The 24,927-nt window shown below is 50.9% G+C and overlaps 2 protein-coding genes and 1 long non-coding RNA gene across 3 annotated transcripts in view; 2 read left to right on the top strand and 1 right to left on the bottom strand.

Moving 5' to 3' along the window:
- Positions 1 to 4,499, top strand: part of INTS3 (integrator complex subunit 3) — a 39,459-nt gene extending 34,960 nt beyond the window's left edge. Inside the window, exons 27-30 of the mRNA XM_072983761.2 lie at positions 1,607 to 1,707; positions 2,190 to 2,262; positions 2,622 to 2,778; positions 3,249 to 4,499. Of these exons, the coding sequence (XP_072839862.2) occupies positions 1,607 to 1,707; positions 2,190 to 2,262; positions 2,622 to 2,778; positions 3,249 to 3,326 (409 nt within the window). The 3' untranslated portion in view covers positions 3,327 to 4,499. The remainder of the gene's footprint in view (positions 1 to 1,606; positions 1,708 to 2,189; positions 2,263 to 2,621; positions 2,779 to 3,248) is intronic.
- Positions 4,500 to 6,448: 1,949 nt separating this feature from the next.
- LOC140702765 (uncharacterized) lies at positions 6,449 to 9,087 on the bottom strand. The gene is made up of 2 exons (XR_012082023.2): positions 8,952 to 9,087; positions 6,449 to 8,289 (listed from the first exon to the last, which is right to left on the bottom strand). It is a non-coding gene; the product is annotated as an uncharacterized LOC140702765 (long non-coding RNA).
- On the top strand, positions 8,568 to 20,931 carry SLC27A3 (solute carrier family 27 member 3). The gene is made up of 10 exons (XM_020810809.3): positions 8,568 to 9,207; positions 14,498 to 14,707; positions 14,985 to 15,143; positions 15,564 to 15,688; positions 15,823 to 16,017; positions 16,208 to 16,298; positions 16,412 to 16,610; positions 18,315 to 18,412; positions 18,635 to 18,765; positions 19,124 to 20,931. The coding sequence occupies exons 1-10, from the start codon at positions 8,706 to 8,708 to the stop codon at positions 19,298 to 19,300; spliced, it is 1,887 nt and encodes a 628-aa protein (XP_020666468.3). The 5' UTR covers positions 8,568 to 8,705; the 3' UTR covers positions 19,301 to 20,931.
- The last annotated feature ends 3,996 nt before the right edge of the window (positions 20,932 to 24,927 follow it).

Here is a 24,927-nt window from a genome sequence, read left to right as displayed (position 1 = left end):
CAAATCCACTTGTTCCTTCTGTAATACTGCAGACTATTAAACGCCCGAAACCCACGCGGCTACTTGTGTTAGGTTCCAACTGCAGGGAAACGTTTACATATTTCAGGTAAACACACATCTTTGCTTCTAGAAAGGCAGCAGGTCAGGGAAAAAAGCAAGCCTGAGATGCTAGGTTTCTACTGGCGAGGGTTTCAAAGAAACAGGGGTCATCCCCACGGTCTCCCCTACAGAGGTGATCCTTTGATTTTTGTTGCCTGGGACAAAACGGTGTCTGGTTTATCCTCCGTATGAAAGTCAGGTTCATTTCGTAAAATAAGGAGGGTTCTGTTAAGGTTCCCGGCATGTAATGCTTAGTTATTGGCTCTGTTCCTCAAATTTGCTTCTTCTCCTTCCTTCCTTTCTGATAGTCTGGTGATTCCTAGCCCCCCCACCCCCCGTGGAGGGCTTTTTTCCCCTCCCTGCTTTTAAGATCCCTCCATCGGTCGAATGTTGATGGCATAGGGTTGACAGCTAAAATTCCAGGATGGAGGATCTGGGCCCGGGGGGGGGGCTGCTTTTCCGAGAGGCTCGGCGTCTCTTCGTGGGTGGGCGCGAGAGCTGCTTCCTCTTCCAGTTTTAGGAAATTTGGAGAAGAGCCTCAAGGTCCTGCTTGTCTCAAGGAAAGGGTGGTGAGCTTTTCAAGAAGCGAGAGTTTTCACTGGGAGTGGGGAAGATTTTCAGTTTCTCAGCCTGATCTGTCTCTCTCTCTCTGCCCTCGGCCACTAGCAAATAGAGGAGGATTCATCCTGCCTTCTTTCACAGATCACGTAGGCCCCCTAGCGGTGGCCCGGTCGACCGCTCCAGCCACCGAGCCCAGCCTCCCGATGCCCAGAGCAAGCGCATGGAATCGGAGTTATTTAAGAACTTAAGAAACGTCTCCGTGTCCTCTTTTGGCTACGGAAGAGGGACGAGTCCACAGATCAAAGCCAGGCCATCAGCTCTTGTGGTCCATGCGGGTCCTGGGAGTCGTAGTTCCGCCTGACTTGGAAAGTCACCAGTTCCCCCTTCCCTACCATGGCTTAGTCAGCAGGGAATAATGCCACAGATTCGGTGGCTCTTGGTAACAGATGTGTGGCCTTAGAAGGATCCCTGGTGTCCTCATCCTGGACTACAACTCCCATCTGCCGGTTGCCCTGTTGGGCATAGGACCTTCCTGATCTCCCTCTTTCCTCCCAGAACCAGGTGTTTCTGAGAACCTAACTATATGAACATCACGTGCCATGTTCCGTGTCCTTCCCACGCCTGGCTAATTCCAACAGCTGCCTTGCCCTGACCCTCCCTTTTGACCCTCCCGTCTGAGCTGATCCAGTTAAGCCAGTTGTGGACCTTTCCTGTCCCTTCCTACTTCTCCGCTGTGTGACTTCAAACCTGTGTCCTCAGTGAGGACTAGCCCCTTGAATTTTTTTTAGGAAACCAGAAGGGAAGAGAAAAGCCAGCATGTATTCCTGGAGGGAGAACGTTCTGAGTTCAAGAAGAGTGTCCAGAGGATCAAAATACAGTATCGTCTGCTCGTCTTGCTTTGTCTTAACTTCTCTCTCGCTCTCGCTTCCTTTCCTCTTCCCTGCAGCCTACGCAGTTCCAGTAGCAAACTGGCTCAGTTAACCTTGGAACAGATTCTGGAACATCTAGACAACCTGCGCCTGAACCTCACCAACACGAAACAGAACTGTATGTATGGCGTCGCGTGTTAAAAACCCCACAGCTGTCTCCCCTCCCAGGTTGTCTGGGCCCTTGTCTTGGGGTCCGGAGCATTTTGGGACACCTAGTCCAAGGACACTCGTCGTCACTTTAGAATTGGAGAGTTGGAAGGGACTCTCTAGATCATCCAGTCCAACCCCTGCCAAGGAGGCTCCGTGGGGGATTCGAACTCATAACCTCTGACTCCCCAACCAGTTTCCTGAGCCACTGAGCTCTCCAGCCGATCTGCTCGCCTCTAATAAAAGCGCGCCTTTCAATCACAATCTTGCGGGAGGCAGATATTTACAAAGCCCCTCGGCTTGACTTCTTCGTAGCGAGACCTTCTCTCCTTTGCAAGTCCTGAGGACATAGGTGGGTTTTAGGAACCAGTTTTCCACACCAAAGGCCCCAATAGGTCTTGAGACGGCTTCCCTTCTGATCTTCTCTTCTTCCCCTTCTTCCTTCCTTGGCAGTTTTCAGCCAAACCCCGATCCTCCAGGCCCTGCAGCACGTCCAGGCCAGCTGCGACGAGGCCCACAAAATGAAGTAAGCGCGGCGCTCGCCGGACGTTTGGGGGGGGGCAGGGGGAGGCGATTGGGGTCAAAAGCACACTGGCCAGGAAGGCCTCGGCTCAAGACCAAAGTGGAATAGAAGTTCTGTTGAGCAGCTCAGAAGAAAGGGGGGGAGTTCGTATCATGGTGCCCTCTCTTGCCACAGACAGGGATGGTCTTACGGGGAGACATCCAAAGCCACCCATTTTGGGTGGTGCTGTCTGGGCGACCGAGAGACAGGTGGTGAGATCATCACACTATGGATGTCACCCCCACCCCCGAAATAAGGAGTATGATTTGACACCCCTCCTCGCATCACATCAATGATTTCTCTTCGGCCCCCCCACCCCACAGGTTCAGCGACCTTTTCTCCCTGGCCGAGGAGTACGAAGACTCCTCCAGCAAGCCCCCTAAAAGCCGGCGGAAAGCCACCCTCTCCAGCCCCCGCAGCCGGAAGAACGCCGCCCAGCCGGCCAACAACGAGGAGGAGTCGGCCTCCAGCAGCGCCTCGGTGAGTCCTTTGGGGGGGGAGTGATGCCAGCTTTGCCAGATTAGGCATCCTTTGTGTGCGCTGGACTGCAGTTCCTCTGCTCAAAGTGAAGAACGTCAGCTAGCGCCCAGCCGGAGAGGCCTAATGGTAGAAAGAAGGAAGGGCGGGCGGGTGTCGTCCGTCCATCCGTCCGTTCGTTCAGTTTTCAGCCCTCCTGCCTCTCCTTGCCAACCAGACATGCTCGGACCGTTTTAGATATTTCTCAGACTTCGTGACTCATTTATCGAGACCTTCATCTGTTGATCGAGAATGTTGATCAGGGTTCTCGGACTTCTTGATCAACGCCTAAACATCTCGATAAATGAACTGGAAGTTTTAGAAGTGAACCAAACCTCGTTTGATCGCCCTCCAAGATCTGTCAACACCCAGCAGGTTCGAAATATGTCAATAAACGTCGCCCCCCCCCCCTTTCTCTCTTTCTCGGCCCATAGGAGGAGGAAGACACGAAACCCAAACCAACGAAACGGAAGCGGAAAGGCTCCTCGGCGGTGGGCTCGGACAGTGACTGAGGAGGGGGGCGCTGGAGGGGCCGGCAGGGGGGAGCGGAGAGCCAGTGGTGGAAGCCTGGCGCTCTCTCCCCGCCACGCCGACAGGCTCCATCGTGGCCACAACAACAGAGAGAACGGACTAAGAGCAGCGGGATACGTTCCGTTGACAGCGAGGGATAAGCGACACACCAGCGGATGTTCAGATAACCCCCCTCCGCAGCAGTACTGTCTAGGCCCCCTCCCTCCTCTCCCGACCCGTGAGATCCACGCTCCAACCCGGGCACTGCCTTCCTCCTGGTCTCTCCCATCTTCCGAACGGTGCCCGCCGCAGAAGAACAGGCCTGTCTCCTGGCGACGTACATCCGCGCCCCCCCCCAGGACCATCGTAGGCTGGCGGGAAAGACCCTCGCGATGCGATCAGGGCCGGGGAGGACCGTACCGCCTCCCCTCTCGCACGCCGCTCCTCCCGGAAAAATGTAAATAAATCATGTGAACTGCCACGTTCCTCTGTGGGTGTCTGCAGCTGGGGAGTTCTCGGAGGGGGGCACGTGCGGGAGCCTTGTGGGGAGCCGCAGAGATTGGGGGGGAGCTTTTTGGAGGGGAGCCAAATTGCCCTTTCTCTCCCTTTCTTCTTGCCATAACGCAAAAACCGTTTTCTAACTTGGCGCCTGTCCTTCTGCCCTGCTCAGACTTTTCCCAACCGAAGGGGAGAGATTTGAGCCGTTTTTTAATCCATAGAGGAGAGAGCATGCCGGGAAGCGGACACACCTCAAACACACCCACACACCCAAACACACACACACACACACACACCCTCCATATTCCTGTCCCCCGGAGGCTCGGTTTTCTGCCATGTCCTCAACCCACACAGCACACACCATCTCGGCTGGAAAGGATTGGCCGCCTTACCCCCTAACCCCGCCGCGCTCTTCCTTAAAATACGAAATCCATACCAGAACCACCACCCCCTTTTCACCCCAAAACGCTCCAGGCCAGCTCTGGGAAGAGGGCCGGGGCAACGTCCCCTTGGGTGGCATGGGGGCTCGGGGTTTGGGTGGGTGGAGGGACAAACGAGAGGAGATGGTAATTATATTTTTAATCCCGCGCCTACCCTCCGAGAGATTATCATTTTTAAATGGTTTTTAAAAGAGACAATTAAAAGAAAAACTGGCGACCCGTTTTTTGTACAAGCTACCTGGTTTCTCTTGTGTGTTTTTTTGGTGCGGACCGGCTTGAGAGTCGGATGAAAACCCGGGGCATGCGTGTACGTGTGTGTTATATTGTGTGTGTGTGTGTATGTGCATTGGCAGCTGGCCTAGAGGGGACTTCTCGCATTGCTCGGTCTATTGGCCCGCCGATGGAGACGTTCCAGCTTGGTAAACCGAATTTGTATTTCTCTTTTCTGCTGCGTTTCGGTTACTCTGCTCTTGTCTAGTGCTGTGTCGTGGTTCGAAGCCGTGCGGGGAGAAAGGAAAGAGAGCAGAGAAAGAATGAGATGATCTCGTGTTTTTTTCAAAAACATTTGTGCCAACGTGAAAAGATTTTTGAGAGGGGAATTCAGGAAGCCACCGTATTCAGGACTGGGCAGGGTGTTAAATCTGATGATTTTGCTGAAGCCCCTAATTTGTAAGGTAGCCCTAATGACAGATGAGGTAAACTTTGGAGGGAGCAGGGAAAAAAGGCCAAAAAAAAAGTAAAATAAAAACAAGCCAGATGTTAGAAGCAAAGCGACTTAACGCTTAGGCCAGAAGAGTTTACATAAGACAAAGCCGCTTCAAGAGGATTCGTTAACAATCGCAGGATGTATCGCGTCTGTTTAAATGAATGGTCCTAAATAAACAATAGGCTTGTTCAAACATTTGACATGAAGGAGACGTCAAGGGAGATTATTTAAGCCGTCACTGATACCAAATCTAAGGTGGTGAGCCAAGGATCACGAGTTCGATTCCCCTCCCCCCCCCCGGGGCCTCCTTAACAGGCTAGGCTCAGTGTTTCAGAGGATCTGGATTTCCAAGATGTGATTATTATAATTCCCAGAAAGCAAAAGCATGTGGAAGTGACCGCTCTTTCTCTGTAGTTACTCTGGGACAGTAATTTCACTTCCACCAAAATGGGTGGCTTTGGAGGCCTCCCCGTAAGACCATTCCTGTCTGCAACAAGAGAGCTGCCGAGCAGAACAACTACGACGCTTGGATCACAGGTCCAGGCGGCTCAGTCGAGTCCTTCCTTACGAACAAACTCGTGAGACCCTCCCCGTTCCCCAGTCGCCTGAGGTTGCTTAGTGGTTGAGGTCTCCGGCTGAAGGTCGGGAGTTCGATTCCCCGCTGGGGCCGGACTCGATTATCCTTCGAATCCCTTCCAGCTCTGCCGTTCTAAAGACGACAACGAAAGATCCCGAGTTGTCGGAAAAGGTGCCTCTTCTCCCCACCGAAATGTTGCTTCCCCCCCCCCCCGGCAAATAAATCAGGGCGTACCTCTTTCATCTTTAATAAGGAACTGTCTTTCCCCCCCCCCAATTGCTCTGACCAACAAGCAGGGGCTTGTAACCCAGTTTTTTTGTGTGCCTGTGGGTTTGGCACCAACCCCAGCTTCCCTGGAAGGAAGGAATGTTCCCGAGTTGTTGTTTTTTTCTTTTCGGAGAGCCGAGGAAGAAAGAGGAACAGAAAGAGTTGCAGAAGTATCTTTTCAGTGGCCCGGTTTCCTTTCCAAACATCTGCAACTCATAGGGTAGGAAGAGTCGCCCGGCCGCAAGAAAAAAAGGCCAGGGGGGAAACAACCCACACCGACAAACTCCAGCGAGATTTAAGTAGGGGAAAGGTTAGGAGCCCTTTCCAGTTGCCAAAAAAACCCCCAAAAAACACACTTTTCAACAGTAGTTTGAGCTGGATTTTTGGAGGGCGGAGGAAGGAGGGAGGGGGAAAAAAACTGGCTCTTGGTGGCAGAGGAATCCACTTGAAAACCCTGCCACCGACAATTCCAGCTTGAATTGGCAAACCAGAGAATTAACACGGGTGTGTTTTTTTTAAAAAAAAGTTGTTTGTTTAGCCCCGGGCCTGTTCCATTATGGGATTAAAAAAAGAAAAAGTTAAAAGAGGAAGGCCAAACTGCCCTGTAGCAAAGTAGGAACAAGTTATAGGAGGCCCTTTTGGTGTCAAATAATGTTTCTTTTATTTCAAATTGTTTTTTACCCAGCCTTTCTCCTTGAAAAGGACCCAAGCCGGGACTTCCATCATTAAAAGACAGCATTTAAAGCTTATCACTTACGAACACTCAAATTCGCAGTTCACAGTCATTAGGGAGTTGTTTAACATTTTGCCCACTGATCGGGTTTCCGGGCATTCCAAATTTTGGGTGCAAACTTGGGATTACCACAGAAGGCTTTATCGTCCCAAGTGGTTGGGAAATACCTTGCCAAAGCACCCAATGAAGCGTCCTGCAGAACTCTGAAGCTTGCGTACTGTCGAGGGCTCTCTGTTGGTCTCCAAACTGTCCACCTGTGGATTTTTGGCTTGGTGCGGACAGGACTGTTCTTTCTGCCCGTATAGGCCTGGCGGTGGACCGTATTCTGCATCACAACAGCCCCAAGGGAATGCCAAAGATTAAAGTCCTGCTGCACGGATTGAGATCAGATGCTTTCGACCCGCTCCAGTTTACTTTTGAAAAGCTGTTCAAGCAACTCCTTATCACATGTCTTATTTATTTTTTTCTTCTGTTTCTGCTGATGAAATTATCACCCGCCCTGAACAGAAAACAGCTTCTCCTCAACTCAAGAGCATCGGTCTGTTTATTCGACTCCAAACGTCTCCTCGAATGGGTGGTCCCCACTTGTGTCGGATGACAGCTCCCATCTTCCCCAAACCAGCTCGGCTAAGGGATGATGGGGTTTGTAGGCCAGCACATCCTGCTTTGCAGAAAGCATAGCTGGCCTTCCTTCCAAAGTCTCTTGACGCTCATGGCTATCCCAGGTCTGGCCCAAGACACCAGGATCTGAACTCGGCCCTTCATATCTGTGGGATTCTTTTCCAGTTTACCTCTATCATCTGTGAAATGGGTTTAATACTGTGGCTCTACCTTACGAGACAGACGTTACGGCGTGCTGTGTTCGTAACATTTTCCACTCCCCGGATTGAGGAGCACCTGGTCTTCCTAATCTTGCCGCATTTCCGTTCCCATGATCCTGATCTTTTCCCCGGCTGGCTGATGGGCAGCGGAGTCCTAGACCCTCTCTCTTTGCTGCATTCCTAGACATGCAAATTTAAGATCTCCCCCCCCCTCGAAAAAAAAGTTTCTTGAACATTGAACAGCCAGCTGGAAGCCAGCTCGGCAAAATAGGGGGACCTTTGGCCCTTGGTCGAAGAAAGGAAAACAGACATATCACTGTATTTTAAGATATTTTCTTGTTTGCCCTGAAGCACCCCCAAATGGAGAAAGAGGGCGAGTCAAGGTCTCCAGCCCGGCAGTTGCAAGCAAAGCAGATACAACCCAATGCCTGCCACTTTTGCCCTTCAGCAAAGCAAAGCTCACAGCCTCTGGAACTCCCTGCCACTGGCTGGCCCCATCGCAAAGTCCTCTCTCTTCCAGGCAGGCTTTCCCTGAGTGAGTGAACGGATGCCTGAATGGGTTTCTTCAATAGAGGGTTGTGCCTTGTGGCTTTGGATGTATTTTGCTTAAGTCTTTGTCTGTTTAACCCTTCCCAGTATTTGTTACACCTCCTGCTTTAGCTTTAAAACGTGGTCTTTTTTAATGATGTCCGCGGCCCTGGGTCCTTTTTAAGGGGTAAAAACAGAGAGAGATGAGATAAGATGAAGAAGAAAACAAGGCTCGCTCCGAAAACCCTGGGAGGCGGCTGGAGATGCCCCACCTTTGGTCCCAGCGTGGCTTCTTCGACCCCCGAAGACGCGAGGCGCAGCCTGGCCAGTGGGGAGCCTCCGGAGGCAAACTTGGGGTCCCTTTTGCGCAGCCAAGCGTTCGTTTCATAATCGATCTGTTTAAAAAAAAAAGAAAAGGAAGTTCTTTTCGGAGCCCAGTGGCCCCCGAGGCGTCCTCCTCCTGCGCCTCTCCCCCCCTCCGCTGGTGCCCAAGTTGTTTTGACACTGGCGCTGGCCTCGGTTCCCTTTCCAACCTGGCCAGGGCGCACGGGGAAGCCAGCCAGGTGGGGTGGGGAGAGCCCAGCCCGGGGGAGTCCCCCCTTGTTCGGAGCCCAGAGGCGGGGCTGGCTGGCTGAAGAAGCCCTCGCCCGCCTCCCACTCCCTCCCTCTCCTTCCATCTCCGCCTCCTCCTTCTCCTCTTCCAAGCGCCAGCTCTCCGTGCGCCCCAGCGCTTGGAGACGGCTGGTACCCCGGCCGCCTCCCCCTCCTTTTTTTGCGCGCCACCGCCTCTGGTCTCTCCATCTTCCCGGGGATGTGGGCCACCGGGGGTCTGCTGGTGGTGGCCACCACCAGCCTCTGGCTGGGGTTTCTCCTGGCCTGGCGCGTCTTCTGGCCCCACGCGTGGGCCGACGCGGCTTTCCTCTTGCGCGCCTGGCGCTGCAGCCGACGGCTCCTGCGCGGGGACCCGCGGAGCCTGGCCCAACGCTTCGGCCCGCTGGCCCGAGCCCAGCCGCCGGGCAAGCTGTTCCTCCGCTATGGCGAGCGGAGCTTCACTTACGCCCAGGCGGAGCAGGAAAGCAACCGCGTGGCTCGCGCGCTGCAGGCGGTGTGGCGGCGGCGGGGGCCGGAGGAGAGCCTCCCCAAGGGGCTAGTGGTGGCCCTCTTGATGGGCAACCAGCCGGCTTTCGTCTGGGCCTGGATCGGCCTGGCCAAGCTGGGCGCCGTGACGGCTTTCCTGGGCACCGGCTTGCGCCGGGGCGCGCTGCTCCACTGCCTGCGCGCTTGCGAGGCGCGGGCGCTCCTGGTGGAGGACGGTGAGTAGGTTTTTTTTGGGGGGGGGAGAGGTGGGGGGAAAAACTGGGGAGGGGGCCTGGTGGAGATCTGGGTGTGTGTGTGTGTGTGTGCAGACTCCCCCCCCCCCAAAAAGGCTACCTTTCCAAACTTCTTGGTGATTTATTTTGCTTGGGTACGGGGTGCCAGTCTTGGCACCGCTTATTGGGCTGCAAAGCCCCTTTGGAAATGGATGGAGCAACTGAGGAGTAAAGGTGTATTCATGTAGCTGCTGAAGAGGGTTGCCTTCGCCTCCTGGCGGTGGCTAGCAGAATTTTGGCCCCCAGGGGCGAGCCTGGAAGGTGGTCTCCTCCAACCCATGATGGGCTTCCCAAGCTGAACCTAGACTATCCATTCGCTCTTGGAGAAGTGTCTTTATTTAACCAGTGGGAGGGAACATGCAGGCACCTGAGACGAGCATTGTCTCATCGCTGAAAGGTGGCTCTCTGCCTCTGTGCAGGGACTCCTCCAGAGACACATCGGCCACCCACTTCGGACCTCAGCCAGCCATCTCCTGTCTCCCATAGCTCAGTGCTCCTGTTACACCCGCCAGAGTTTCACCTACATGGGGGGAAGAAGAGGCTGGTTGGAAGGAGGTGTGCCCACATACAGGGAGGCGACAGGGAGCCTCCTCAGAGAAGTGGGACACTCGGTGTGTCTCTGCCTGCATGGAGTGCAGCGGAATTTTTTGAACGGCACACAGGTGTGACCGAATTTATTTATTTGTTTAAAATATTTATCCGCAGCCTCTCTCGTTAAGGAGAAACCTTAGTTAGCTTGGTTACTGATGGATTCAGCCCTTCTTCGTCTTGCGAATAGAATTATGGCCCACAAAAAGGTGGTTTTGGTTTTTTAAAATTCTGTGTGGGCCTCCCTTCCCATAGTTGATATAGCGCTATGTTGCTGTTTAGTCAAGTTGTGTCCGACTCTTAGTGACCCCATGGACCAGAGCACACCAGGTCCTCCTGTCTTCCACTGCCTCCTGGAGTTGGGTCAAATTCATGCTGGTAGCTTTGATGACACTGTCCAACCATCTCGTCCTCTGTCATCTCCTTCTCCTCTTGCCTTCACACTTTCCCATCATCAGGGGCTTTTCCATATCTTCCCCTTCTATTTGCCAGGAGATGATGGGACCAGTGGCCATGATCTTAGTTGAGTAGGTTTGGGGGGGGAGAGGTGGGGGGAAAAACTGGGGAGGGGGCCTGGTGGAGATCTGGGTGTGTGTGTGTGTGTGTGTGCAGACTCCCCCCCCCCAAAAGGCTACCTTTCCAAACTTCTTGGTGATTTATTTTGCTGGAACAAATATCAGCAACCTCAAATATGCAGATGATACCACTTTGGTGGCAGAAAGTGAGGAGGAATTAAAGGACTTCTTAATGAGGATGAAAGAAGAGAGCACAAAAACTGGTTTGAAGCTCAACATCCAGTCCAGCCTTTCGCATGATGTATTCTGCATATAAGTTCGTCTTGCGACAATATACAGCCTTGTCGTACTCCTTTCCCAATTTTGAACCTTCTATTAGGTTCCCTGCCGTTGTCGTCCTTTATCATGTCCATCTTTGCACAAAATGCTCCTTTAATATCTCCAATTTCATTTAAGAAGGCCCTCTTGTCTCTCCTTGCTATTCTTTGGAAGTCCGCATTCCATTTTCTGTAACCCCCTTGCATTTTGTTTCCCTTCTCTTCTCTGTTATTTGTAAGGCCTCACTGGACAAGCCAATTTGCTTTCTTGCATTTCCTTTTCTTTGCGATGGTTTTTGTTGCTGTCTCCTGTACAATGTTACAAGCCTCCATTCAAAGTTCTTCAGGCACTCTGTCCACCAAATCTAGTTCCTTAAATCTGTTCTTCACTTCCACTGTGCATTCATAAGGGATTTGGTTTAGATTATACCTGATTAGCCCAGTGGCTTTTCCTACTTTCTTCAGTTTAAGCTTGAATTTTGCTATAAGAAGCTGATGATCAGTTTTTGCTGACTGTATAGAGCTTCTCCATCTTTGGCTACATAATCAATCTGATTTCGGTATTGCCCATCTGGTGATGTCCATGTGTAGAGTCATCACTTGTGTTGCTGGAAAAGAGTGTTTGTGATGACCAGCTTCTTGACAAAACTCTATTAGCCTTTGCCCTGATTCGTCTTGAACTCCAAGGCCAAACTTACCTGTTGTTCCTTTTATCTCTTGACTCCCTACTTTAGCATTCCAGTCCCCTAGAATGAGAAGAACATCTTTCTTTGGTTTCAATTCTAGAAGGTGTTGTAAATCTTCATAGAATTGGTCAATTTCAGCTTCTTCAGCATCGGTGGTTGGTGCATAAACTGCGATTACTGCAATGTTGAAAGGTCTGCCTTGGATTCGTAATGAAATCATTCTGTCATTTTTCAGATTGTATCCCAGTACAGCTTTTCCCACTCTTTTGTTAACTATGAGGGCTACTCCATTCCTTCTACGGGATTTCTGCCCACAATAGTAGATATGATAATCATCTGAATTGAATTCTCCCATTCCCGTCCATTTTAGTTCACTGACACCCAGGATGTCAATGTTTATTCTTGCCATCTCCTGTTTGACCACATCCAGCTTCCCAATGTTCATAGATCTTACATTCCAGGTTCCTATGCAGTATTTTTCTTTGCAGCATTGGATTTTCCTTTCACTTCCAGGCACGTCTGCAGCTGAGCGTCCTTTCGGCTTTGGCCCAACCACTTCATTAGCTCTGGAGCTCCTTGTACTTGTCCTCCGCTCTTCCTCAGTAGCATGTTGGACACCTTCTGACCTGAGGGGCTCATCTTCCAGCATCACATCTTTTAGCCTTTTGTTTCTGTCCATGGAGTTTTCTTGGCAGAGATACTGGAGTGGCATTGCCAGTTCCTACTCCAGGTGGATTGCATTGAGTCAGGACTCTCCATTATGACCTGTCCATCTTGGGTGTCCCTACATGGCATAGCCCATAGATTCTCTGAATGACTCAAGCCCCTTCGCCACAACAAGGCAGCAATCCGTGAAGGGGTGTTCAGCTCATACGGTGCCATAATACATAAGATCTACAACTTATAAATTAGCTGGTTCCTTTTGCCTATTTATACATTTCCCATATAGCGCTATGCACCTATACCTGCAATGTAGCGCTATGCAGCTGCTCTGTTTAACCTCATTTTCTTTGGGTACCCGAATGAAGCCTCACGCCGTGCGAATTTGGCCTGAGATCTCGCTCAGAAAAGAGAGCGGAACACTTCCTTCATTGTTGACGCCGTATTTATTTATTTATTTCTGGTCCTTCCCCCCCTCCCCCCCTTCCTCGGCGACCTTTAGCTCTGAATCACCAAAGTGTCTCCCGATGGTTTCCCAGGCTGGCCAGCTTCCTCTGCACTGGGGTGATTGGAATCTCTTAATTAATTCCCCTTTCGCGACCTGATGTTTGGGCTGCTCGGGCATCCTAACGAACGGGAAGGCATTGTTGTTGCAAGGGGCGAGCTGAGAGCGGGGATCAAACTGGGTCATAACTGTTGGGCTGGCGACTTGGAATGCAGGCCCGATGGCGGGCGGCGGCTGACCATGACTAATGACCCTGATTTGGGGCCAGCGCAGGAAACTGGCCAGGGAATCTGAGCCCAGAAGGTCACCCAAAAGCACCCTGTCTTGCCGTTAGCCCTGGGAGCGCATGGGATCTGTTGGCCTCAAAGCCCCTTTCACGAAAACGTGGTCCTGGCCGGGCAAATGAGTGAAGATCCCTCTCACACATACGTAACGGGCAACTGTTTTTTCCTGGTGGCTACTACGTGTGGCACGTATTCTCCCCAGGACTTGAGGAAAAACTGGTGGCTGACGGCCGTATGTGAGGCAAGGGGTTGTTTTCTTGTCCAGAGATTTCTGTCCTAGAAGTTAAAATGTTCGGGGAACTTTATCACGACTAAGAAAAGGGCTTTTAAGAAATCGTCGTGGGGTTTACAACCCACAAAATGTGCTCTTCGAGTGGGTTTTGAACATTCCCGCTGGGTTTTATGGTTTATAAATTTCTGTTTGATTTGCTATGATGCTGATGCTGATTTACCTGGATTGGTTTAAATTTTGGGGCCCCAGTGTGGGGAAAATGGTTATAAACCAGTGAAATAAATATTTCCAAGAAGCTCGGAAGCCAGTGTTCTTCAAACGCAAGGTTCCCGGCACGATCAACCGAAGGAATGTCACCACTGTGAGGGTTTGATTATTGATTCCTTATCACCAGCTCTTGTTTTGGTTTAGGACAGGATTTCTGAACTGGTTCAAGCACAAAGGCCTCTGATAGCGAGATTTCGGGTAGACCAGCCCATCCATATTTATTAATGGTGGTGTCTAAGGATAGATACTCTGTGCTCCATGGCAGTCTACCTGCAAGTAGCAGGCACTGAGAGTTGGATGGCTGGGGAGGTTTGGAGTCATGCCCTGGTTTTTTTTATCATCATCATCATCATCATCATCATCATCATCATCATCATCATCATCATCTTTTTATTATTATTATTATTATTATTATTATTATTATTATTATTATTATTATTATTATTATTATTATTATTATTATTATTATTATTATTATTATTATTATCATCATCATCATCATCATTATCATTATTATTATCATTATTATCATCATCATCATCATCTTGGGGAAAGTAGGCTGCTGAGTTAGGTAGACGCTTTTGGTGTGACCCCCATTTCAGGCTGTTCTTACAAAGTTTCGCATCACCATATTTTTCTGTGTATAAGACTATACTTTTGTCTAAAATCTTTAGACTAAAAATTGAGGGTCGTCTTATACACGGAAGTAAGCTGAGGAGAGAACAAAAACAAGTGGAGGGGAAAGCAGGGATCAGAGCGATCCTGCAGTGCTTTGATCCCTTCTCCCCTACACTTGCTAAGCCCCACTTAGATTTCTTAAATTTTGAATTAGAAAAAGGGGGTGTCTTATACATGGGGGCGTCTTATACACAGAAAATACAGTAGATTACATTTGTGGATCTTTGAGAAATTAAAAGGTGAAGAAAAGGCGAAAGTCAGACCTCCAGATGCAGTTGGACTACATCTCCCAGCGTCCTTCGCCCTTGGTTGTGTTGCCTAAGGCTGATGGGAGTCATAGGCTAAGAATGTCTTTCAAGCTTCCCCGTCACTCGCTCGGTTCTGCTCTCAAAAACCGTACCTGTGGAGAGGCAGCCATCATCCCTTCCATGCAGATGCTGATTCGTAGTTCCCCCCAATAGCTCTACCTTCTCTCATGCTCTCCTTCTCCTGCCTTGGTAGATCTTTTTGAAGCGGTGCTGCCCATCCTGCCCAGTCTCGAAGAAGCGGGCGTGGACGTGTGGGTGCTGGGCCCCGGGAACTACCCTCCTGGAGTCACCAGCCTGGACAGTCTGTTGGATGATGCCTCGGACCAACCGGTCCCCTCCGAACTCTCTGCCCCGGAGAACTGGAACGACACCTGCCTTTACATCTTCACCTCCGGGACCACAGGTAGGGTCTTCACCCACCGTGGTGGGTGAAGTCAGGTGTTCCAGGACTACCAGTCCCAGAAGACTTTTCACCAATTCCCTGGGCCGGCCAGGAGTTCTGGGAGTTGTAGTCCAAGAACCTCTGGGGACCCAAAGTTGGGAACCCCTTGTCTATATCTATGGTGGGCATCACGAAGCTCTCCAGATGTTCTTGAAGACCATGTCAAGACAACTTGGGTGCAGAGCTTCTGACTTGGAGCACCTCCATCCACCCTCTTTCCTTTCCCCTCTCTCTCTAGGGCTTCCCAAGGCAGCGCGGATCAGCCACCTGAAAGCCGTCCTGTGTTTAGGATTTTACGACCTGGTGGGGGCGTCCAGCTCGGACGTGATCTACGTGGCCCTCCCTCTCTACCACATGGCCGGCGGCCTTCTGGGAGTCATCGGGGCTTTCGGCATCGGTAGGTTGGTCAGTCGCGGGCGGGATTCCCTCTTTTCCTCTTCAAACCGGCAGGGTGGTTGGATGGAGAAAGAAGGAAGAGGAGCAGGTGGAAAGAGAAAGACGGAAGGCCTGGCCCCGAAGGAGCGTGGGATTTCCCGAGGCTGCTGTCTTGGGGATCCGGGTTTGCTATTAAAGGGTATAGGGTTTGCTATTAAAAGAGTGTTTGCTGTTATCTGCCTTTTTCAGCATCCGCGGAAGGGCTGGGAAGCGGTACCCCATGGATATGGAGGTCCTCTTGTACAGCAAGCCTCATTGTAATGCTGTGGCTAATACACCACGCTGTGTCAGATGCCTTCTTCAGCAAATTAAGCAGCAGCCATCTGCTGGCTTTATTTGGCCCCTGTCCCTTCTTTCTGGCTCAAGACTCTTCTCTTGCTAGGTGCCACCTGCGTGGTGAAGAAGAAATTCTCTGCCAGCCAGTTCTGGCCGGATTGCCGGCGCTATGGTGTGACCGTCTTCCAGTACATCGGGGAGCTATGCCGCTATCTCGTCAACCAGCCGCAGGTTGAGTACCAGGAGGGACCGGGGGGGGGGGAGAGAGAGCGCAGGGGGCTCCTTGAGGCTGGCGGGTTGTGACTTTTCCTGATTCGGTGGCTCCCCTCCAACTCCTGGGTGCCCATGTTTACTCTCTCTCCCAGAGCCCGCAGGATCGAGAACACAGCATGCGCATGGCGGTAGGGAGCGGGCTGCGGCCGAACGTCTGGCGGGAGTTCCGGCGCAGGTTCGGGGAGGTGCGGGTGGTGGAGACGTACGGCATGACGGAAGGCAGCGTCACCTTCTTCAACTACACCGGCACGGTGGGCGCCGTGGGCCGTTCCTCGTGGCTTTATAAGGTGAGGTCCGCGGGCCGGGACGCCCTGTGCGGGCAGAGCGTGGCGGTCTGAAAAAAAAGGGTTGGATGGCATCTCCCATCAACCCCACCTAGTACAGCCAGTGTCGAGGAACGCTGGGAATCATAGTTCCCCGCCTTTGCTCCCACCACTAGCCCACACTGCCTCTGATTATCATCATTCTCCCCCACAGATCTTCAACCCCTTCGAGGTGATCCGATACGACGTGCCCCAGGGAGCGCCGATAAGGGATGAAAATGGACGGTGTCTTCGTGTTGCCCCGGGTGAGCCAAGAGGGCCCGTTCCCAGTGGCAGGGAGTTCCAAAGGACACAATCCTGTTTTTCTCTCCCCCCCCCCCAATTGATAATTCTGTCTTTTCTTGCTTTCGGGCTACAGGCGAGCCGGGACTCCTGATCGGGCCAGTGACGCCCCAGAAACCCTTCTTGGGCTACGCTGGAGGGCAGGAGCTGTCCGAAGCCAAACTCCTCCACAGCGTCTTCTCCGAGGGGGACACCTATTTCAACACTGGAGACCTGATGGTTCTGGACGGCCGAGGGTTTATCAGTTTCTGGGACCGCATCGGAGACACCTTCCGGTACGCTTCTGTTTTGTGGTCCCGTAAGATATTTTCTCAGGAGGGAGGACGTTCTTTCCTGCTGCGTGTCTGGCCTTTAGCGTGCGGGGAGACCCAAAAGGAAACCTGAAGCAGAATTTGGAGATGTTATGTTCTGACTAGGAGTTGCATAACTGTCCCAGACGTGTCGGGAGACAGAGTGTCAGACTTTTATGGTCTAGACATATTCCAGTTCACAGTTGGGGCAGAGTTAATGGGAAACAGGTTTAAAATGGTCTGCTTCTTTCTGTCTGAGGCTGGTGAGGGAAAAGTTGCATTACTGTAGTCATGAAGACTCGAACACACGTTCCCCATAAAATGGGAACTGCGCTGGAAGTTTTGCGGCTTGAACTAGTGGCAGCACACTCTTGTTAGGATTGGAGGAATTTCTTGTTTTCCTCTGTCGCCCCCAAATATGCTCTAATTTTCCTCTCCCTTGCTGCCCCCTTTCCCCAAGCTGGAAAAAGTTCCTTTTTTCAACCCCGACTTCCTGAATCCCATATCCGGTGCTAGATTTCCCTCTGCCTCAGTTTCCTCCTTGTTTATTCTCATCCGTCTTCGTTTACCTCTAAGCCCCTTCCTGAATCAGTTTAGTCATGCTTTACTGACTAATATTTTTAGTCTCATGTTATTCGTTCAATTGTTGAATAAATTCACTGTGTTTAGCTTTAATATTGTGTTTTCACGGTCTAAAAGGGTCCTTTCTGAGGAGAAAGGCAGGGTAAAAAATTTAAATAAATATAAACTATTTAAAAAATATTTTAAATAAAGAAATCACCTCAGTTTTCCGATAAAGTTTTGTCTGCCTTCCTGCTCTCTCTTGGTGTTTTCTCTAGCTCTTGGTCATTCGTTCGTTCATTCATTCATTCAATTTATATATCTAGCCAACGTTTACAACAGGAACTGACCAAAACAATGGTAAAATCATAAGCAGCTCAAATCATAAAATAAACTAAACAATAATCGGAGAATTAAAATGCATTCAACAATACAATCTAGAAGCTCTGTTGGACTGTTTTTTTCTATTTTTTATTTTTGCAAAGTGTGAAACCTTTTAAATGTTTGCAGTCATTTTAGGAAAGCTTTCTTTGAGGAACCTTTTTTTTGGGGGGGACACGACCCATCTGAGGCCAAATATATCTATAATATACATCTATATTTATATGTTTCTTAACCTTTTTGTTTTTTTAGTTCACCACAAGGGGGCACACGCTGTTAAAGCAAGTTTTTCTGAGGAGAAATTTGGAAGAAAAAAAGAGAATTTTCTCTCCAGTTGCTTCAGAGTCACAAAGGAGGAAGAATTTGTTTGCAAATCCATGGAACAAGCAAAATGATCCTCAAAAATTGCTTTTTTAAAAATGAAAAACCAAACAGATGAAAGATTCTTAAATCTACAGCCAGACAGTTCTCTAGTTAGAACTGACTAAATATGCCCTCAGATTTATGCGAGATCTCTAGGTTTGCTGTGTTGGATGTGCTCTGTGGCTTGTTCGTGGCTCGTTCAACTTTTTTGGAGTATAACCCCTAAACATCCCCTTTTCTCCAATCAAAATGCAGAACTTGGGCTTGAGGGGTTCTGGGATTTTCTCAAAAAGAAAGCCCCATTTCCAAGCAGCGTTGTCAACAGGTTGCTCTGCCCGCAACACGTCTTAACCCTGTACCACTCTTCCTCCGTCACTATCACAGGTGGAAGGGGGAAAACGTCGCCACAACGGAAGTCAGCGAGATTCTGGGCACCTTGGAGAGCCTACAAGAAGTCACGGTCTATGGCGTCACCGTCCCAGGTACCTCCCGCTGAGGGAGTGCCATTGAGGGTCGAGGTAGAAGCAGTATGGGGGGGCACTAAAATATAATTAAACAAGGGTCGACAACTAGCATCCAAAGTTCTCTGCTTGGCCTTTGAGATCGTTGCCAGCTTCTAGCAGCGCCCCCTTGGGGTGATACGTGTCAAAAGCTTTGGAGCTTCTGCAGTGTTAATTAAAAGTTTCCTGCTTTGACCCTTCTAGGGTACGAAGGCCGGGCCGGGATGGCGACGGTGGTGCTTCAGCCGGGCCACGAGTTCGACGGAGCCGAACTCTACACGCACGTGACAGAGCTTCTGCCCCCCTACGCTCGGCCCCGCTTCCTGCGTATTCAGGTAAGGAGATCTTGTCCTCCCTGTGGTTTCCCATGGTGGGGGAGGGGAGCGCCGGGGAGACTGGGCTGTACTACACCTCCCATCGTCCCCAGGCAGCTCCTGAACGGGGAGCGCTGGAAGGATGTTGCGCTGTCTGTTACGTTACAGATTTTTTCCATGTTACGGAACAGGCAAATGATGGGCTGTGGCCATGTACGGCTCTCCGAGGATCTACAACATTATTTCCGGAAAAATCTTGTTTTCTGCTGCAGGAATAAGGATTTTGCAGGAAAATGGGAGTGCCACCTCTAAAAAAAAAATTAAGGGGAAGCGCCAGTGGCCCCCCACCGTTAACGTGGCCTCTTTCCTTTCCCCTCAGGAGCACCTGGAGGTGACGGAAACCTTCAAACAGAAGAAAGTCCGCCTCGCGACTGAAGGATTTGACCCCGTGCGGATCTCGGACCCCCTCTTTTTTCTGGACGAGGCCGCCAAGACCTACGTGCCCCTCAGCCAGGGCATCTGGGAAGGGATTGTCTCTGGGGGCATCCGGTTGTAACCCACGGATGTCCCCCCCACACCTGTAAGCACCCCCATCCCGGCGTGTGCCATGCACGGGGGGGGGGGGGAACGGAGGGAGCAGTGCATGCTGGGAGCTGGCGGTCCCTTCCGCCTGCGTCTCAGCCTTTAAAAAAACCCAGGCTGGCTTTTTAGCCTGGCCCCTCCCTCTCCCTGATGACTCCACCCCCTTGGAAGCCCCGCCCATGCTGCAGGGCGATCTTGCTCGCCTGCCGGGGCTTTACCGCCGTGATTCCCCCCCCAATTCGCCCTCACGTCCCGGTACCTCAGCAAGGACCAGCCCGGCCATTAGGTAGAGCCAGGCTTCTGCCTCAGGCGGTAGATATGGAAGGGGTGGCACCCCCTCCCTCCAATCTTCCTGACCCCTTCCCTGGACTTTAATCTCTTTGCTGGTTGAAACACTTGTGCGTTCAGACACGTCCCTCTTCGCCACGGGGGAGCCACGCTGATAAAGCTGGTGGGTCTCCGAAACTGCCCTGGAAGCCCATCTCACCCTCGCCAGCCCACCTCGGCGCACGACCTCAGAGACGACAAAAATGAGAAGAATTAGAGTCAAAACTAGAAGTTGCCATTTCCTGATTTTTTTATATTTTGGGACCTCGTGCTGAAACCACCTCTCCTTGAAGCCCCCAGGAGCACGAATCCATGCTTGTCTATTCACCCTATATTTAATTTTTTTGTTTGCACGAGGGAGGTGGGATTCCCCCATGGAGATGAGGAGGTGCAGAAAGCGCCGGGGTGTGTGTGTCCAGAAGCATCTTGATGCCCCCCACCCCAACGGACGACGTCGCTTCGGGGGATTGTTGAGGGAACCAGGAAGTTGGGTTTCCATCCCACCCGGTAATTAGCCGGGCCGGTTCTGCCCGTCAGGGGGGTAGGGAAGTGCTCTGATGTGGCTTCGCAGCCGGCGGGAGTCACCAAGCGGGGCCAGGTCTTCTGAACCCCCAACGTTGAGGCCGGCGCTCTGGTGGCATCGGCGAGCCCCGTTAGGGTCGGGAGACCAGCATGGCATGCGGGATGGAGCAGCTTTCGTTCCTCGTAGTTCAAGCCGGAGTGGCCGACGCTGGGTTTTGAACCGAACACTGGAGAGAGTTCGCTAGAACCAGTTCCCCAATCAGAACTGGGGAAACTTACTTTCTGGTTTTCTAAAGAAGCTCCGAGCATCTTAACGTGGCTGCCCAAGGAGTGTGTGTCTCTCTGAAATTACACCCAACGCATTCCGAAACTTAGCCTGGAGCAGTGAAGACACCACCAGTTGTAAGAAGACCCTTCCAGAGTTTGACTCTGCCACCCCTCCTCACCGATCCTCCAGGTCCCACGAAGAACGCCGGCCTACCTTACAAAAGTGTCACGCAGCTGGCTCGGATAATGCTTAGCATACCGCCGGCGCGGATCACTGGGATGTTTTCAGGGAAACCGGAAGGTTGAGTTTTGGACTCTTGAGGCTCTTTGGCTCTACTTCGGTGGGACGGGCTGCGGCCAGCTTTATTCCCCGGGTGGAGGGAGTTGAGGGAATGACGAAGCCACAAAACTTGTCATCCTGCTGTTGTGATTTTTCTAAAACTTTTTTCTACTCTCAGCATCAAATAAACACCCTTTTTTTTTGTATCAGTCCGGCTGCCGTTCTGTTTCCCGCCTGTCTGTTTCTCTATCCATGGGGTGATGGAACAGTAGATCCATGGATCAATTTGAGTAATGGATCGATCATCCGTGGGCTACCTCTGAAGCCTGAGGGGGGCCTTTTCCCCATCTCTCTCAGTCCTTAGAAGGGTGCGGGTCGATCCGTCTTCACCAGCACCCCCAAATAAGTGGTCTCAAAATTCAAGTTGCACTCTGGACATCTCTGGTGGGAGAATCAGAGAATAACAGGGTTGGACGGGGGCCCTCGAAGGACATCAAGTCCAACCCCGTGCTCAAGGCAGGAACCCAAATCAAAGCAGATCGGACAGACGGAGGTCCAGTTTTCTCTCGAATGCCTCTCCAGCGTTGGAGCGCTCACCGCCCTCCGAGGCCATTATTTCCATTGTCGTACTGCTCTAACAGTTGAAAAGTTGTTCCTGATCTTCAGCTGAAATCTGGCTTCCTATAGCTCGAGGCGTTTATGATGTGTCCCTCACTCTGGGGTGATCGTGGACAGATCCTGCCCCCTCTTCTGTCGGACTCCCTTTCAAGGATTTGAAGAGTGCTCTCCTATCTCCCCTCAGTCCTCTTTTCTCGAGGCCAAATGGTCTCATCATCTTCTCCCTTTCGTCTTCAGACACTCACAGGCCATTGGTTTTTCTACCCATGATTTAAACTATTTACTGCTTTTATAATTGCTTTGATGGCTCGATCGCCCCGTGTTGGGCGATCAAAGAGAAACCGATTTATTAAAACCATAAGCCAATTTCCGTCGTTTGTGACTTTGAATCGTGTGCTCAGAATTTCAACCCTGGTGCTTTTCCTGAATCCGAGGCTCGCCGGTGGGTTCAGGGTTTTAATCCCCAGCATCGCCCCTGTGCCTGCTTTCCGGGGAGTGGGGATGATGGGCGTTGTGGTCTGCTACTATGACCTGGGAAAAAGGCTGCGTTTCCCTCTTGTGTTTCATCTTAAGCCGTTCGCTTTCCTTTAAACCTGGATTTACTCTGTGCCTCGTAATTCCAGATGGAAACTCTCCCCCCCCAAAAAAACTTTGCATGATGGGGGTGGGTGGGTTGTCGGTCATTTTAATCTCCCTCCATCAACCCACTGCGTCTCCCATGAGGGATTCCCCTTCCCCCCCAAAATGGGGCTGATGGGCGACCCACAACTGAGTCCCTCGAGGCTCACTGGAGCAGTAAGGGAGTCCGAGGGCCATCTTCCACACCAGGGCATCTTTATTCATGAGCCTCTAATCCCCAGGCAGCAGCTTTGGTGGGGGGATGGGATAACCAAGATGGAAATGGGACACAAACACACACACACACACACACCCTCACTGAATTCCCTGGTGCGTATGGCCTGCAAATTCAATTGTGCTTCGGCGAGACAGAGTTTGCTTTGCAACGCACACGAACACACGCACACAAAAAGGACCGGCTTAGACGGTGGATCAAGGTGGGAGCCCTTTGGACATGATTCGAGGGTCCCTTTGGGGAACAGCTTTCCTTTCCCTGCCCAGTTTGGGGTAGGTGTAGTAGTAAGGACTGAGCAAGCCTCTAAACAGAATTTCCAACCCCCAGTCACAAAAAATACAGATCATGTGCTGTGACCCCTTTTATACTTGTTATGTGCTTTATAGTGACGCCCGGGATGAGCGCTCCTCAGGAGCTGTACTCATCTCTTTGGATCCCTTGTGGTTTCCTTTGGGAGTCAGTCCATCTTGTGTTCAAGGTTTCCTCTTTTCCTGCTGCCTTCCCCCCTTCCCCGGCATGCGCGCGATTTAACCAGCTTTTAAATAAATAAAAAAGAAGCTAGAGTTTTTCCAAACTGCTTAAGCGATCGGGATGATGGATTAGCACCCTGGCTTCATCTGCCTTTTCTCGCTACCCCCGAAACTCGGCTGGGGTTTTCTTCTTAGTGCTGGCCCACCTTACAGGGCCGTCGTGAGACCTTTTGACAGAGGGAACAAAGTATGTGGCTCTCAGACGCCGGGTGGGAAGGTGTGTTTTTTTTGAAAATTAAAATTCATTTTCAAAATTTCTGTAATATATATTTTACCCCACCTTCCAAAGGACCGAAGGCGGCTTATGTTAGAGTAGTCAGGCGACTAAATGGGTGGGATATAAATTCAATGAATGAATGAATGAATGAATGAATGAATGAATGAATGAATGAATGAATGAATAAATAAATAAATAAATAAATAAATAAATAAATAAATAAATAAATAAATAAATGTTCTTAGAATGCAATAATGCCATTTAGCGCCATGAACTATAATGACGGTAAAGGGTCATGAGAACAACCCAATATTTGGGATGAGGATGCTGCCTTCCCTTTAAAGGCCTATTTTAAATTATTTGGTCAAGAGTTTGGCTTGAGATCCCACTGATTGGAGAAGCAAGCTTTAAAAATAGTTTATTTGCCAAGATTGTGGTGCGTCCTTAGAAAAACAACCCAAACTTTCAAAAAATGGCACATTTGACGCAAGCGGAGAAATACCCCCCCTTTCTCTCTCTTCTCTCAGCTATTGTTGTCCTTCCAGACTTTTCTTTTCCCCCCCCTCCCTTTTTCCCTCACCTCGGCCATAAAAAGGGGCCAGGGGCTCGCTGCCCCATTGTGAGGGGATAATGGGGCCAACAGCTTGTGAAAGTGACACCATGAATGGATCTGGGAGGACCAGCCCGGGAAGGGGGTAGGCCTGGTCGCCACGGGTAACCGCAGGGGCTCTCAGAGGAGCTAATAGGATAAGAGGGTCTGGAAAAGTTTTTTTGGGGGGGTAGAGAGAGAGAGATGAAGTGGGACACTTCGGCCGGCCCACAGCTCAGATGCTCGGTCCTCTCCTCGGCCTTTTAAAAAACATCTTCCCGTTTACCTTGGGTGTCTCATCTCCCGTCTTTATCGCTAAAACTGCAGTTGGAGGTTCCTACGAACTTATGGATAAAGTGTGTGCAATAAACAGCAGCTACATGCCAACGGGTGGGCACGGCGGGGAAACGGGGGCCCAAATATGAATGAGCAGAAATAGGAGCTTCAGGAAACTTCTGGATGCTAGGATGATGGGGTGGCCGTCGGGCATCCTGGGTTCCCTGGACGTAAGTGTGTTTTTCCCCCCCGAGTGTCAAAAAGGTGATGCAGGATCCCTCACCTTTCTCTCTCTCTTTTGCCTTAAGGAGAGAATGAAGTGTTTGCATCAAGAATTAGGGAAATGGTGGCGCTTCACCTTCCCCAGATTCAAATATTTGGGTTCAGTACCCGGGACAGCGCCCACTGAGTAACATGGATGGGGACCACCATGGTTTTCATATCTGTGTGTGCTTGAATGCCACCCTGGGGGAATGCAATGTCGCCTGATGGTTAGAGTACTGCAGTGGACTCATCATGGGACGGCCCTTGAAGAGTGTCTGGGAACTCCAACTAAGGGAAACATCGGTCGAAACTTGCTTTCTCTTTTACACCCTGTAGACCCTATAACACTGGTCCTGAACCAGACTGAGTCTAATTCAAGGGGCTGGTTTGCCATGAGTCGGAGGCGACTTGAGGGTGCATCATGGCCACAGGTATTGGAGAGGAGATCTGTGTTGGCATTCCAGATTTAAGGCTTTTTGACACACACCCCCCAGTTGAGTGATGTTCACAACTAGGACAAGCCTTAAAAAGAGAGAGAGAGTGGGCTTTCATTTTTAAAAAACAAGTTTAAAAGGATGAAATCAGGCATCGTGCTTTGAAACGGAGCTTCTGGTCCTCATGAAAATAGGTGGTGATGGTTTGCTTGCAGGTTTGTTATTTTTCCCCACCGCTGGGCCAGGCCAAACCTTAGAGCAACAAGAATCTCCTGCGGCGAATCCTGAGTTAATCTCGTGGGGAAGCGCAGAGATCTCTTGAATGCCCACCATTGGCTGCATAGGACGCGCAGCGCACACAGTCCAGAAGTGAGACTCCAACGCGGCTCTACCCCGTATTATGACCCTGCAAACGGGCTGATAT

This window comes from Pogona vitticeps, chromosome 15 (genome assembly GCF_051106095.1).
Source record: "Pogona vitticeps strain Pit_001003342236 chromosome 15, PviZW2.1, whole genome shotgun sequence".
NCBI lineage: Eukaryota > Metazoa > Chordata > Lepidosauria > Squamata > Agamidae > Pogona > Pogona vitticeps.
This window is presented reverse-complemented; position numbering and strand designations above follow the sequence as displayed.

Excerpts from the sequence above, each read along its gene's own strand:
- SLC27A3 (XM_020810809.3), top strand. The coding sequence starts at position 8,706 with ATGTGGGCCACCGGGGGTCTGCTGGTGGTGGCCACCACCAGCCTCTGG. Across the intron at positions 15,689-15,822 it reads ATCTCGTCAACCAGCCGCAG|AGCCCGCAGGATCGAGAACA; the intron begins GTTGAGTACCAG and ends TCTCTCTCCCAG. Across the intron at positions 18,413-18,634 it reads CTATGGCGTCACCGTCCCAG|GGTACGAAGGCCGGGCCGGG; the intron begins GTACCTCCCGCT and ends TGACCCTTCTAG.